The sequence below is a fragment of the Bison bison genome, unplaced genomic scaffold (assembly GCF_000754665.1).
Source record: "Bison bison bison isolate TAMUID 2011002044 unplaced genomic scaffold, Bison_UMD1.0 scf7180017864159, whole genome shotgun sequence".
Taxonomy (NCBI): domain Eukaryota; kingdom Metazoa; phylum Chordata; class Mammalia; order Artiodactyla; family Bovidae; genus Bison; species Bison bison.
The window spans coordinates 370,886-385,918 of record NW_011494731.1 but is presented as its reverse complement, the minus strand read 5'-3'; the positions used below and the strand labels follow the sequence as shown (position 1 = coordinate 385,918).

The 15,033-nt window shown below is 36.3% G+C and overlaps 1 protein-coding gene across 2 annotated transcripts in view; it reads right to left on the bottom strand.

Moving 5' to 3' along the window:
* The window catches only part of GRIK2 (glutamate receptor, ionotropic, kainate 2), a 737,896-nt gene that overhangs the window by 391,151 nt on the left and 331,712 nt on the right, over positions 1–15,033 (bottom strand). For both annotated transcript variants that reach the window (XM_010841260.1, XM_010841261.1), the window contains exon 4: positions 4,316–4,497. In XM_010841260.1, the coding sequence (XP_010839562.1) occupies positions 4,316–4,497 (182 nt within the window). The remainder of the gene's footprint in view (positions 1–4,315; positions 4,498–15,033) is intronic.

Sequence of the window (15,033 nt, the reverse complement as noted above, 5' to 3'; positions counted from 1 at the left end):
TCATGCGAAGAGTTGACTCACTGGAAAAGACTCTGATGCTGGGAGGGATTGGGGGCAAGAGGAGAAGGGGACGACAGAGGATGAGATGGCTGGATGGCATCACTGACTCAATGGACGTGCGTTTGAGTGAACTCCGGGAGTTGGTGATGGACAGGGAGGCCTGGCGTGCTGCGATTCATGGGGTCCCAAAGAGTCGGACACGACTGAGCGACTGATCTGATCTGATCTGATATGAGCCAAAAATAAACAATTATATGAGCCAATAACACTGATAAAGTTTGCATTTAAGCAAAATGAGAGAAAATGTTTATAAATAAAAATTTACAAGATTATCTTTGTAGAAGGTATTCATTGTTCCTGATGGATATGCAGTAAAAGTTTCTCAACTTCAGAACTACTCAGTGACAGCTCAGCATCACCCATGTCAATATTTTTTACTTTATGAATTCAATAGTCATAGAAATATATAGAGAGATATATGAAAGAAATAGCAATTCAGATGTATAACTATAAATAACAGTTACATAATGCCTAAAAAGTGTTAGGTACTATTCTAAGCACACTGCATATTTTAATCAATTTAAGCTTCATTAAAAAACCTATGAAGTAGCTCCTATTATCATACTTATTTTACAGGTGAAGAAACTAAGACATAATAAGAATGAATAAATTAGCCAACAAATTGAGAGAGCATGTAAAGATGAACTCCAGGTCTTTAACTCCTGGAGCTGGTATATGCGGTGTAATCTATGCCTTTTATAAAGTAGTATATTTTATATTCCCAAAGATATAGATTCATTTTACAATCTATACATTCTAAAATTTTGGCTGTTTCCTCCTTGATAATTTGAAAACCTGGGAATCTCAGGCCAATATTGGAAATTGTGTTTTGGAGGAGAGTGGGATACAGTTAAGGAGACAGTGTTCTGCACCAGCTGGAGGTTTCTTCCTCGTCTTCTTGAGAAGAAAACTGTAAGGAATAACTGAGGACTGTGTGTGCCTTTCATTGATCTCCCTTAAGTCTTTGATACTGAAAACAAGAGTCAGTTATGGACTTTGAACTGAGATCTAAGTAGAGAAGTTTAGCTATAACATGAACAAAAGTGAACAACTGGGATACTCTCTCGGAAGGTGAGCTAGTAATTTCCAATGGGAATTTAAAAAGAACTTGCACTCTATCTTCTTTTATTTAAAGCCTTTAGGTCTTGTTAGTACTATATTTGAATGAACTATATGCACACTTCAGATCTCATGAAAAAGAATAAAATCATCTTCTTCTTATGGATAAATAAGAGAGACCACAATAGAAAATTGTTTGTGCCATGTCACCCTCTTGGAAAGAAACACCACAGATTAACTTTTCCAAAATAAAAATATTGTTAGAATTCCCCAACATTTAACTGATGTAGTGTTAACAATATCATATGACAAATTAACACACACAGTTATTCAGGCCCACAATTTGCAGCCAGTTTATCCTTCATGTTATATCTGGACATTAGTGTCATCATTGTTTAGTTGCTCAACCATGTCCGACTCTTTGTGACCTTATGGACTGTGGCCCTCCAGGCTTCCTCTGTCTGTGGGATTTCCCAGGCAAGTATACTAGAATGGGTTGCCATTTCCTTTTCCAGGGGTCTTCCTGACCCAGGGATAGAACCCATGTCTCCTGCTTGGCAGGCAGATTCTTTCCCACTAAGTCACCTGGGAAGCCCATGAGTTACATAGCTTAAGGTTAACAATTGCAGTGGTAGACTTTATACATCTTTCTTGAAATTTTATTTTATTTTACTTCTTGCTGCTGCAGCAGTTTCTTTGCTCCTGCTTTTACATTTTCCAGGCTAAAAATTTGATTTCACATTCTCTGATATAGACTTCAAAGTTCTTGGTTGCTATTTCTTTCTGTGATAGAATGTCCTCCTGAGATTTTACTGCACATCATCTTGGCCCTACCATAGAGGATTCTCTTTGGCAAATCTGAGAAGACTGGAATCTCTTGCTATTAACGCATGTATAACAATGAGTGCCCTGAATCTGCCTCAGAGGAAATCTAGCCAGGCCCAGGCTTCACTCACTTTTAAAGCTTTAAGGCAGGAAAACTTCAAATTCAAAGTTGCTCCAAATTTAGTAAGAGCTATGTTAGTTTACATTAAACAAACAAAAATCTCTTTGTATGGATATTCCTAGTATTTGTTCTTGGAGTAAACCAGACAAGCTGAAAGTTCCATTTATGCCTGTTATTCAACTCTTAAACCATTTCTTTGGAGTTTTATCATTAGCCAGTGTTGAGGAATCTCAGAACAATTTCATAAGTCATAAAGTGAAGTCCTATTAAATGTACTGCTACATTTACAAAAAATAAGCTATTTACTTTCTTTTTGAATTGGTTTCTAGACTAACTGAGATCCATATATGAGACAAATGCTTTCTGGGACAAGGTAAGTTTTTAAAAATAACCTCACCATATGTGATCTGCCAGTGTTATAGAATCGAAAAGCATGCTTTCTATGTGAAAGTGTTATTCTGACTTCAACTTAACTTTCATATTCTCATTTTACTTTTGTTCTGATTTTTCACCTACTAATCTTGTTAAAATTACATAATTTTACTGTTTAATATATTTTGAATACAACTTTAATTTTGTTTTCATTTTCCAAAATAGCAGGTTACACATCAGAAAACAAATATAAAATAATGGATAAATCAATAAAAGAAAGAATGGAAATTCTGTTAAAAAGTGATGGATATTCTCACCTTTCAAACACCAAAATAAGTCAGAGTTAATTACTCTAGAGAAAAGACAATTGATCATCATAGATACTTGTTGGAAGTCTAGAGAAAGCATACTATCTGTCACTGACAAATAGTACAGTGCTACCCACTTCAGGCATAAAGGAAAGGTATTCTTTCCAAGTCTGTGTATTATGAACATGATCAAGATTTTTTATTAAATGAAAAATAAATTCCAACTCTAAATTCCAGTGCTAACTTTATTATATCATTTTATTCCAAAAATCCCAACCAAACAACCACAACCATGCTTACATTCTTTATTACTCAAATATAACACTAGAGCATTTTTCCAAATCCAATTAAATATTTTATTATAGTGAAATCAACATCCATATTGGAAGATTGGACAAACATCTGCTTAATAAACTAACCATGTTATAACAGGCATTTACTATTGGTAGTTATATTTTATGAGATATAATTTGACATCTGAATCTGCATAACCTTCTAGTAGAGATATTCTATCCTAAATTTTATCAAGGCAGTTGACTTATTTCCGGTGCCACCATGTATAAAAGAGCTTAAAAACAAAGTCCAAAGACATGTGTTCAAATTCAGATTCTACTAGATAGTACAGCTTAGTACTAGCTATTTAACCCCCTACATCAATCCCCTTATATATGAGCTAATAATAACTATTTTTCAGTGGACTGTAAGGTTTGAATAGTGTTGAAGTCATAGTAAGAGGTTTTTACTGCTATGAATTGTTTCCTTTAGTTGATTTAGTATTATCTTTTTAGGTAGGCAATGCTTTATTCTGGAAAGAATAGTTCTTAACATCACTAAGGAGAAATACAAATCCCTCTGCTATACACTTGCTAATGGAATTAGTAAGTTACTTAACCTTTATGAGACTCAGGTTCTTCATCTGTAAAGTGGAACTAGTCACCATCTTTACAGATCACTTGTTTTTTTTTTTTTACATAATTATTTGATTATTTTTAGCATAATCATTATATAATCACTTTTTACATAAGCCTTTGATTATGATGATGATTAAATAAGATTAAATATGGCATAGCATACATGTCAGGTAAAGAACAATGTTTTTTCTCTTATTTTTGCTTTGAAGTTTATTCCCTCATTTCAGCACAAAATAGAAATATCTATTGCTTTAATCAATATTCACAATAACAAACAGTATTTTAGCCATTTGAAACTAATCTCAGGATTTCAATCTGCTTTGAAGATCATCACTATCTATATTACTTTCCTTTAAGACAATTACTTAAAAGCATTTGTCAGATTTTTTTATCAGAAAATTTATATCAAAGTGACTTCTCTGACTTTTTTATAAACTGACCATGTAACAATAACAACTTCATTTAAAAATCAAAAACCAGGGGACCTCTCTGGCAGCCCAGGGGTTAAGACTCTGTGCTTCCACCTCAGGTGGCACAGGTTCAACCCCTGTTTGGGGAATTTTCAAATGCCATGCAATGTGGACAAGAACAAACAAACAAAAAACATACTTCAAACTCAAATGTAATAAAGAAATTAACTTAAATAATTTAGCAATTACCTGTTTCAAAATGCCTGCTGCCATTTCATGGCTACAGTCAAAGATGACATGGAATTCCTTGCCTCTTTTCATCTCTTTCAGTAAGGGTTTTGCATCCTTTGTATCAGCAGGTAGTTGACGGATCTTAAGTCGAAGATTGTATCTTGATGGAGCTTTGATGAGCTCCTGCAAGCGAATGAGACCTTTAATGAAAAAAAAAAAAAAGAACGTTAGAGAAAAATCACAGTGGATCACAGAAATCACAAAACACACTACAGTGATGATTTTCTTGACCATGTACATTTCATGACGTGGCCACTGAAATTCCTGCTTCAGAATTCCTAATTGCCAGTTGTTTTTGTTAATGCATCATGTGCTCAGTCATGTCTGACTCTTTGTGACCCTATGGACTCTGCAGACTCCTTTGTCCATGAGATTTCCCAGGCAAGAATACTGGAGTGGGTTGTCATTTCCTCCTCCAAAGGCTCTTCCTGATCCAAGGATCAAACCTGCTTGTCCTGATGCTCTTGCATTGCAGATTCTTTACCCTCTGAGCCATCAGGGAAGCCCCATTTTTGTTAATATTACTTCTCAAAATCTTAGGGTATATCTTAAAGAATGAAAGACATACATGACTATTAGTTAAATGTAAACAATTTAAATACACAAAAGACTATAGAATAAAATGGTCTCTCTTTGTACCCTAATTCTACTCCCAGTGGGTTGTCATGGTTGATGGCTTAAAATATTATCTTCCATATATTTCTTATGTATTTGCATATATATATATATATATAGAGAGAGAGAGGGCTTTATTTTACATTAATAGTTGTTTTGTGAGAATGTCTTACAGGTTATTATGTCAGTGACTACTGTTCTATTTTGTCTAATTAATTAAACACTGTTTTTTAGTAGATATACTTAATGCAGTTATTCTCTGTTATTAAAAACTTCGATGGCTTCTTTTTTATTTATTTATTTTTTTACAAGTAATGGTCTAGTAATTTGGTGTATATGTATAACTTTGTTTAGAAACAGGAATAAAAAGTATCTTATTATGACTTCCCTGGTGGCTCAGACAGTAAATCATCTGCATGTAATGCGGGAGACCCGGGTTCCATCCCTGGGTCGGGAAGATCCCCTGGAGAAGGAAATGGCAACTCACTCCAGTACTCTTGCCTGGAAAATCCCATGGATGCAGGAGCATGGTAGGCTACAGTTCATGGGGTCACAAAGAGTCAGACATGCCTGAGAGACTTCACTTTCTATTATGACAAAAATATACTGTATATTAAAATAATGTAAGAGATATAAAGAATAAAATCTAAATTTTGGAATTTTTTCATTCAGTTTTTAATTAAATAATACATCCTCTTAGATATACAATGCTATATACATGTTAACATGTTTCAACATAGTTAATAAAATTAATATGACTAATTTTAAGTATTTTCATCCTTAGGACATGAAAGATAAAAAATATATAAATTCATAAATATACCTAATAACTTTTGATTTTAAAGTATTGTCCCATAAAATTTACTTTATTGTAAGTTAGTTTAGAATTTTGATATTTAAAATTCTGCAAATAATATTTGCATAAATTACACAATATAATTATCTTGTTTTACAAGTTTAAGTATTTACTAACAATAGTAAAATAAATACTATATAATTAATTGACATCAAATGTACCCACTGAACATAATATAATTCAGTGTAGGGAATCATGTATGTAACGAGTACAGGTGTTAACACTGAATTGTACAAAGGTGAAAACGAATATTTGAGTTTATAACACATGCTTAATTGTATTAGTGTTTATTAGTGGACTTATAAAATTCTCTAAAATGTGTATAAAAATGCTATGCATTTCTTTGCACATAAGGTTACTTCACAACTAAGTTATAATACAAATTTAAAGGATAGTAATATTGTTTTGGATTTCCCAGGTGGGATAGTGGTAAAGAATCCACTTGCCAGTGCAAGAGATGCAAGAGACACGAGTTTGATCCCTGGGTCAGGAAGATCCTCTGGAATAGAAAATGACAACCCACACCAGTATTCTTGCCTGGAAAATTCGATGGACAGAAGAGCCTGGTGGGCTACGGTCCATGGGGCAGAAAAGAATCAGACACAATTGAGCGACTGAGCACACACACACAGAGTAACATTGTTTAACAACTTTTTATAAATAGAATAGACTTGCTCTAAGGCAGTGACTTCCAAACTTTGGAATGAATGACAGTAATCTGTGAAGCTGAGTACAATCTAAATAACAAAGTCAGAATCTTCAGGGGATACAACTCATGCATGAGGATTTTTAATAATTGCTCCAGATGATTTTCTTGGTTATCAAAGAGTGTGGTCAATTTCCAAAGTTAGATCCAATTTTTGGTGTCTTTTGAGAGCCACCCTTTGAACCACTTTGGCAGAGCAATTTAATAGAATATAAGTATTTTATATTAACTAGTAGCATAAGACAATAAAATAATTTAAAAATGATTTCCAACTAGGCAGAATGAGTTAGAAAACTACAAATACAACTGAGTGTAGGAATAAGAGAGAGAAAGAAAAAAAATTCATTCCTCATGCATCAAATAAATGTTTATTGGATTACTTCTAAAATATTCTTAGTTCTACATTTCTATTATTCTCGTTATTTATATAAACACAGACAGATCTAATACCAACATTAGGTGAATAAAGAAAAGAAAGCTACCCTTCGCTAACTTATCTCACAAGATTTTGAGTGAGTCAAATGTAAATTTGGGATATTTAGTCTATCAGAGTAGGAATACCCTGAGAGTTGAGTGTGAATCTCAGTTCAAAAAATCTATATGTGAATCTTTATGCAAGATATCCGAGATTTGTTTTGCCTTCCTCTTCTCTACTAGAGGGTAAAACCATATAACCTATATCAATATATAAATTAATACATAAAACACCAAAGGGGAACTGGCTTATATTAGACTTTCAATAAGTAGTGGGTTTTTATTATTGTTATCTGGGCTAAGAAGGAAAGAATATAGTTATTTTTTAAATGTGCTGGTTACTAATCTATTCTTAGAAGTTATTTTGACACTGATATAGACTGAAAACCTAACAACATCAAAATATCAATCAAAATGTTGAGATAAACTCATTATCAAAGAAAAAGCAGCTATACAGTTAGAGATTAGCTCAACAGTTCTGAATTGAAAAAGCTCAACTGACTTGGAAGTAGAAATTTTCAGAAGTATTAAATCCACAAATAGCATCTGTAGGGCTCATCTTAAGTATAAATAGTGCCAACTATTTTCAAGTGTCTTGAGAACTCATGTGGCTAGGCCACTGAGCCACCAGGTACAATGAATGTTTACTTCTCTTCACACATATACATCCCTGCTAGCATGAATGTAACAGATTTCAGTTTGCCAGCTTCCCTGAAGAATAATATTCAAGAGATAATTTTTTTTTAAAAATAGCTGTTGCTAGTAGGACTTGCCATCTCCTTCTTGAATTTAAGGGAATTATTGTCTTCATTTATATATACAACATGTATTTACTGCATGTCTACTATGTGCAAGACATTGTTTCATGGATAAATATAATGATTAGATTAATAGTATTTATTCAGTCTTTAACCACATGACATACAGTTTGAGATACAGTTGAGATACAGAGATTTAACCACATGAGATACAGTTCTATAATGCTTTTCACAATCAGTTTTTGGAATAAAAATGGTTCAACATTTTAATCAAAGAGAAGAAATCCAGAGAGTTGTCTGAATACTGAAAGAAGAATCGCGATTTTTAAATTTCGGCTTTCCATCATCTCCTGCATAGGTGCGTAGAGATCTCTCTTGGCTTCTAAGATTTCATTACTCTGCCCAGTGCTATTGTTTCTCTCTTATCCATATCTCCATTCTAGATCCTCTGCCTTCCTTACTATTTGACATTTAGATACAAACTCCTCTGTGAATTCTATTATTCAGAACACCTTGAAAGAATAAGGGAGTTGACAAAATGGGAGATGTATTCAAGACATCTGAAGAGTGGATTTTTACTTGGGAACTTAATATGAATTATTTGATGGCATCCCTCTAAGTTAATATACGTAGATGAGCTTTTTATTGAAAGGAAAAGGGGCTTAAACAAAAGGAATGTCTTTTAATTAAAATACTGGTCATGTATTTTCCGCTGTGGATCCCTATTGTTCTTCCTACCTCCACCAGCATTCCTATGCAACATATCACAGTCTAAAACTGCCAATTTCAGAAAGGATTACCTTAATCAATCCATCATACACAAGTCAATACTATTTTGTTGTAAAACAAAAGAGTTCCCTATTTAGGAAAAAAGTAAGCTCTTCAAAATAATTGGGATAGTTTATACGTGATAAGACAGCACAGTAATGCTCAAAATTCTCCAAGCCAGGCTTCAACAGTACATGAACTGAAAAGTTCCAGATGCTCAAGCTGGATTTAGAAAAGGCAGAGGAACCAGGGATCAAATCACCAACCTCTGCTGAATCATCGAAAAAGCAAGAGAGTTCCAGAAAAGCATCTACTTCTGCTTTATTGACTACACCAAAACCTTTGACTGTGTGGATCACAATAAACTGTGGAAAATTCTTAAGGAGAAGGGAATACCAGACCACCTTACCTGCCTCGTGAGAAATCTGTACGCAGGTCAGGAAGCAACAGTTAGTACTGGACATGGAAAAAACAGACTGGTTCCAAATAGAAAAAGGAGTACGTCAAACCTGTATATTGTCACCCTGCTTATTTAACTCCTCTGCAGAGTACATCATGAGAAACGCTGGGCTGGATGAGGCACAAGTTGGAATCAAGATTGCTGGGAGAAATATCAATAACCTCAGATATGCAGATGATATCACCCTTATGGCAGAAAGCAAAGAAGAACTAAACAGCCTCTTGATGAAAGTGAAAGAAGAGAGTGGAAAAGCTGGCTTAAAACCCAGCATTCAGAAAACAAAGATCATCGCATCAGGTCCCATCACTTCATGGCAAATAGATGGGGAAACAATGGAAACAGTGAGAGACTTTATATTTCTGGGCTCCAAAATCACTGCAGATGGTGACTGCAGCCATGAAATTAAAAGACGCTTACTCCTTGGAAGGAAAGCTATGACCAACGTAGACAGCATACTAAAAAGCAGATATATTATTTTGCCAACAAAGGTCCATCTAATCAAAGCTATGGTTTTTCCAGTAGTCATGCATAGATGTGAGAGATGGACCATAAAGAAAGCTGAGAACCAAAGAATTGATGCTTTTGAACAGTGGTGTTGGAGAAGACTCTTGAGAATCCCTTGGACTGCAAGGAGATCCAACCAGTCCATCCTAAAGGAAATCACTCCTGAATATTCATTGGAAGAACTGATGCTGAAGCTGAAGCTCCAGTACTTTGGCCACCTGATGTGAAGAACTGACTCCTTAGAAAAGACCCTGATGTTGGGAAAAATTGAAGGCAGGAGGAGAAGGGGACGACAGAGGATGAGACGGTTAGATGGCATCACCAACTCAATCAACATAAGTTTGAGTAAGCTCTGGGAGTTGGTGATGGACCGAGAATCCTGGCACACTGCAATCCATAGGGTCGCAAAGAGCTGGACATGACTTGAGTGACTGAACTGAACTGATATGTGGTCCTGGCTTCCCGTGTGGCTCAGTGGTAAATAACTGCCTGCCAAGCATGAGATGTGAGTTCAATCCCTGGATTGGAAGTATCCCTGGCAACCCACTCCAGTATTCCTTCCTGGGAAATCCCATGGACAGAGGAGGCTGGTGGGCTACAGTCCATGGGGTCACAAAGAGTCAGACAGGACTTATTGACTAAACAACAACATATGTGATCCTGGCCTAGGGTGCTCTGTTCAGAAGAGAAATAAAAGGGCCCAGCTACTAGATAAAATAAAAGGGCAAAATCTACTTTGTTTAAAATATGGTTAACACAAATAATTTCCAAACAACAGTTTTCATAAATGTAGTTTACTTTAACAAATTTGGCACCTGGTTCAGTTATTTTATGGGAGGGTAGAATTGCAACGCTTTAAAACAGTCTTTTAATTAAAATATCCCCTTTTCCCTAATGTAATTAGTTGATGTAATGATAATAAAATAGAAACAATTTGCACAGATGGGTTCCTGAAAATCTTCTAACAAAGAAGAGCACCACATTGCAATTATCCCTTTATTTTGGTAGATGAGTAACATTCTATCCCCTCTAATTCCTTCACTGAGAGTACATTTTTTAAAGCTTTTTCTACTTTCAGCTATTTCACAGTACTTAAAATCAAGGTTTATCTTAAGCTTACAGGGGACAGAGGTTTGAGATGCTCTTTTCAGAAGTTGCCATCAATTTAATTCTTAAGGAGAATCCAGAAGGAGCATTTATGCACACTCCAGCTGGCACTTGCTTCTAATGACATCAATCACATCCCTTCCCTGCAGGTCCAGCCTCCCTCAGCCCCAGGAAGGGAGTCCCAAGTTTCCGCCTGGACTGACGTATCCATTTCAGTAGCCACACAGACTAGAGCTTTGCCACCTGGCTTATTCATCACGCCTATTTATCATCTCAGTGAATGTGGTCTGTGTATAGGCCAGACTCCCCTCACCCAAAATGCACTGCATAGAAATGATTCATCTATGTTCAATCACCACTAATGTGTTTTTCAGTGGGGAAAAGACCATTTATGGAAAGGCCAAGTGTAACATTTCAGGGAGTTATTGTTACTGAATGTTTTGTGGGTGCTACAGACTGTTTAAAAAAAAAAAACTAAATAGAATATGTAAACCAGATGTGGACCTTGTAACGTATGTTAATGTTGTAAGTATAAAAGAAGGAAGCCAATCATTGTAAGAAAATCATAAATGACTTTGACAGGAGAGGTAGATTGACACTGAAAAAAACACTGTCTCTAAATTTTTGTCAGCCCTTCCCTCCTTGGGAGTGAGGTGAATTTGTTCAGCTCAGAGACTCTAGAAAATAAGGAAAAGGGTGGTCTAGAAAAACAGGGGGGTCTTGAAAAGATGAGAGGAAACTTCAAGTGTGGTTTTCATCTTCTTAAAAAAGGGAGAGAGCACTATGGAAGCAAAATTAGAGCTCTGGTTTCCTGGAAGAAAAACCCTTAAATCCTAACACTAACTTTACAGGGGCTTCCTGGTAGCTCAGACAGTAAAGAATCTGTCTTCAATAAAGGAGATCTGGATTCAATTCCTGGGTCAGGAATAAGAACAAGTTCAGTCCCTGGGTTGGGAACATCCCCTGGAAAAGGGAATGGCTACCCACTCCAGTACTCTTTCCTGCAGAATTCCATGCACACAGGAGCCTGGTGGGGTCCATGGGGTTGCAAAGAGTCACACACGACTGAGGGACTAACACTTTCACTTCGCTTTCACTTTCAACCATACAGACAGCTATTTACTTCTCTCTTTTTGAAATTTGCTATATTTTTAAAGAATGACAGAGCTGATGTACAAGCATCTTGCACAGCTCAATACCAGAAAAACAAACAACCCGATCAAAAAGTGGCAGAAGATCTAAACAGACATTTCTCCAAAGGAGACATACAGATGGCTAATAAACACATGAAACTATGTTCAACATCATTCGTTATTAGAGAAATGCAAATCAAAATGACAATGAGGTATCACCTCACACCAGTCAAAATGGCCAGCATCAAAAAATCTACGAAGAATAAATGCTGAAGAGGGTATGGAGAAAAAGGAATCCTCTTGCACTGTTGGTAGGAATGTAGATTGATACAGCCATTATGAAGAACAATATGGAGATTCCTTAAAAAACTAGGAATAAAACTACCATTTGAGCCAGCAGTCCAACTACTGGGCATATACCCTGAGGAAAACATAACTGAAAAAGACACATGTACCCCAATGTTCATTGCAGCACTGTTTACAACAGCCAGGACATGGAAGCAACCTAGATGTCCATCAACAATGACTAGATAAAGATGGTAGACATATACAATGGAATGTTACTCAGTCGTAAAAAGGAATGCATTTGAGTCAGTTCCAATAGGTGGATGAACCTAGAGCCTATTACACAGAGTTAAGTAAGTCAGAAAGACAAAAACAAGTATCATATATGAATGCATATGTATGAAATCTAGAAAGATAGAACTAATGAGCCTATTTTCAGGGCAGCAGTGAAGATGCAAACATAGAGAACAGACTTGTGGACACAGTTGGGGAAGGAGAAGGAGGGACAAATTGGGAGAGTAGCACTGAAAAGTATAGTTTCAATGTAAAATCAATAGCCAGTGGGAATTTGGTGTATGACTCAGGATGCTCAAACCCATGCTCAGTGAAAATCCAGAAGGGTAGGATGGAGTGGGAAAATGGAAGAGAGGTTCAAGAGGGAGGGAATGTGTGTAAACCTATGGCTGATTCATGTTGATGTATGGCAGAAACCAACACAACATTATAAAGAAACTATTCTCCAATTTAAAAATAAATAAAATTTTAAAATATTAATTAAAAAGAGTGACACAGCCTTATAATTCAAGACTGAAAATATCTAAAAACACTTTTGCTTGATGTACTAGAAACCAACTGGTAAATGGTTTCAATTTACATTCCAGAGTCAATTGATTATCAGTGGCTACCTTGAGCAGTGTGTTGAGAAGGTGCATGAGACCACTTCTGTGATCAGGGACATGTATCAGGAAGGGATATGAACCTTAGTGGTGGGGTAGGCAGGCATGGTGGCATCATGCATCAGTCTTCCCTACATTACAATCTCTTTATTTATTAGTGTCATCAAATCCTATCCATGATATTGTTTTATGAATGGCAAAAACTTTCTATGCTTCAGAATGGAAAATAATACACAGCAGATCATACATTTTAGGCACCACACTCTCTACTGAAGCCAGGCCTCTTACGGTTCAACCCTGAACCAGGTATTCAAATGTGTAGAATCCAAATAGTAATTCTGATACTTACAGTCCCATAAACACATTTAAGAATTTTGTAAATACATTGCCAGAAGCAACTCATTAAAATGCTATATTGTTTCTCTACTGAAACCTCCAAATCCTGAAAACTCACTTTGACATATATAAGTGTGCACTTGTGTATAAGCACACACAGATATACATGCATACACACACGAAGTTCAATTCAGTTCAGTCACTTAGTTGTGCCAACTCTTTATGACCCCATGGACTGCAGCATGCCAGACCTCCCTGCTCATCACCAACTCCCAGAGTTCACACAAACTCATGTCCATTGAATTGGTGATGTCATCCAACCATCTCTTTCTCCGTCATCCCCTTCTTCTCCTGCCTTCAATCTTTCCCAGCATCAGGGTCTTTTCAAATGAGTCAGCTCATCGCATCAGGTGGCCAAAGTATTAGAGTTTCAGCTTCAACATCAGTCCTTCCAAAGAATATTCAGGACTGATCTCCTTTAGGATGGACTGTTTGGATCTCCCTGCAGTCCAAGGGACTCTCAAGAGTTTTCTCCAACACCACAGTTAAAAAGCATCAACTCTTCAGTACTCAGCTTTCTTTATAGTCCAAGTCTCACATCCATACATGACTACTGGAAAAACCATAGCCTTGACTAGCAAAAACAAGACTGTGAGCTGACTGTGGCTCAGATCATGAACTCCTTATTGCCAAATTCAGAATTAAATTGAAGAAAGTGGAGAAAACCACTAGACCATTCAGGTATGACCTAAATTAAATCCCTTATGATTACACAGTGGAAGTGAGAAATCGATTTAAGGGACTAGATCTGATAGAACAGAGTGCCTGATGAACTATGGACAGAGGTTCGTGACACTGTACAGGAGACAGGAATCAAGACAATCCCCAAGAAAAAGAAATGCAAAAAAGCAAAATGGCTGTCTGAGGAGGCCTTACAAATAGCTGTGAAAAGAAGGGAAGCAAAAAGCAATGGAGAAAAGGAAAGATATACCCATCTGAATGCAGAGTTCCAAGGAACAGCAAGGAGAGATAAGAAAGCCTTCCTCAGTGCTGAATGCAAAGAAATAGAGGAAAACAACAGAATGGAAAAGACTAGAGATCTCTTCAAGAAAATTAGCAATACCAAGGTAACATTTCATGCAAAGATGGGATCAATAAAGGACAGAAATGGTAGGGACCTAATAGAAGCAGAAGATATTAAGAAAAGGTGGCAAGAATACACAGAAGAACTGTACAGAAACGATCTTCACAACTCAGATAATCACAATGGTGTGATCACTCACCTAGAGCCAGACATCCTAGAATGTGAAATCAAGTGGGCCTTAGGAAGCATCACTACGAACAAAGCTAGTGGAGGTGATGGAATTCCAGTTGAGCTATTTCAAATCCTGAAAGATGATGCTGTGAAAGTGCTGCACTCAATATGCCAGCAAATTTGGGAAACTCAGCAGTGGCCACAGGACTGGAAAAGGTCAGTTTTCATCCCAATCCAAAAGAAAGGCAATGCCAAAGAATGCTAAAACTACCGCACAATTGTACTCATCTCACAAGTTAGTAAAGTAATGCTCAAAATTCTCCAAGCCAGGCCTTAGCAATATGTGAACTGTGAACTCCCAGATGTTCAAGCTGATTTTAGAAAAGGCAGAGGAACCAGCGATCAAACTTCCAACATCTGCTGGATCATCGAAAAAACAAGAGAGTTCCAGAAAAACATCTATTTCTGCTTTATTGACTATGCCAAAGCCTTTGACTGTGTGGATCACAATAAACTGTGGGAA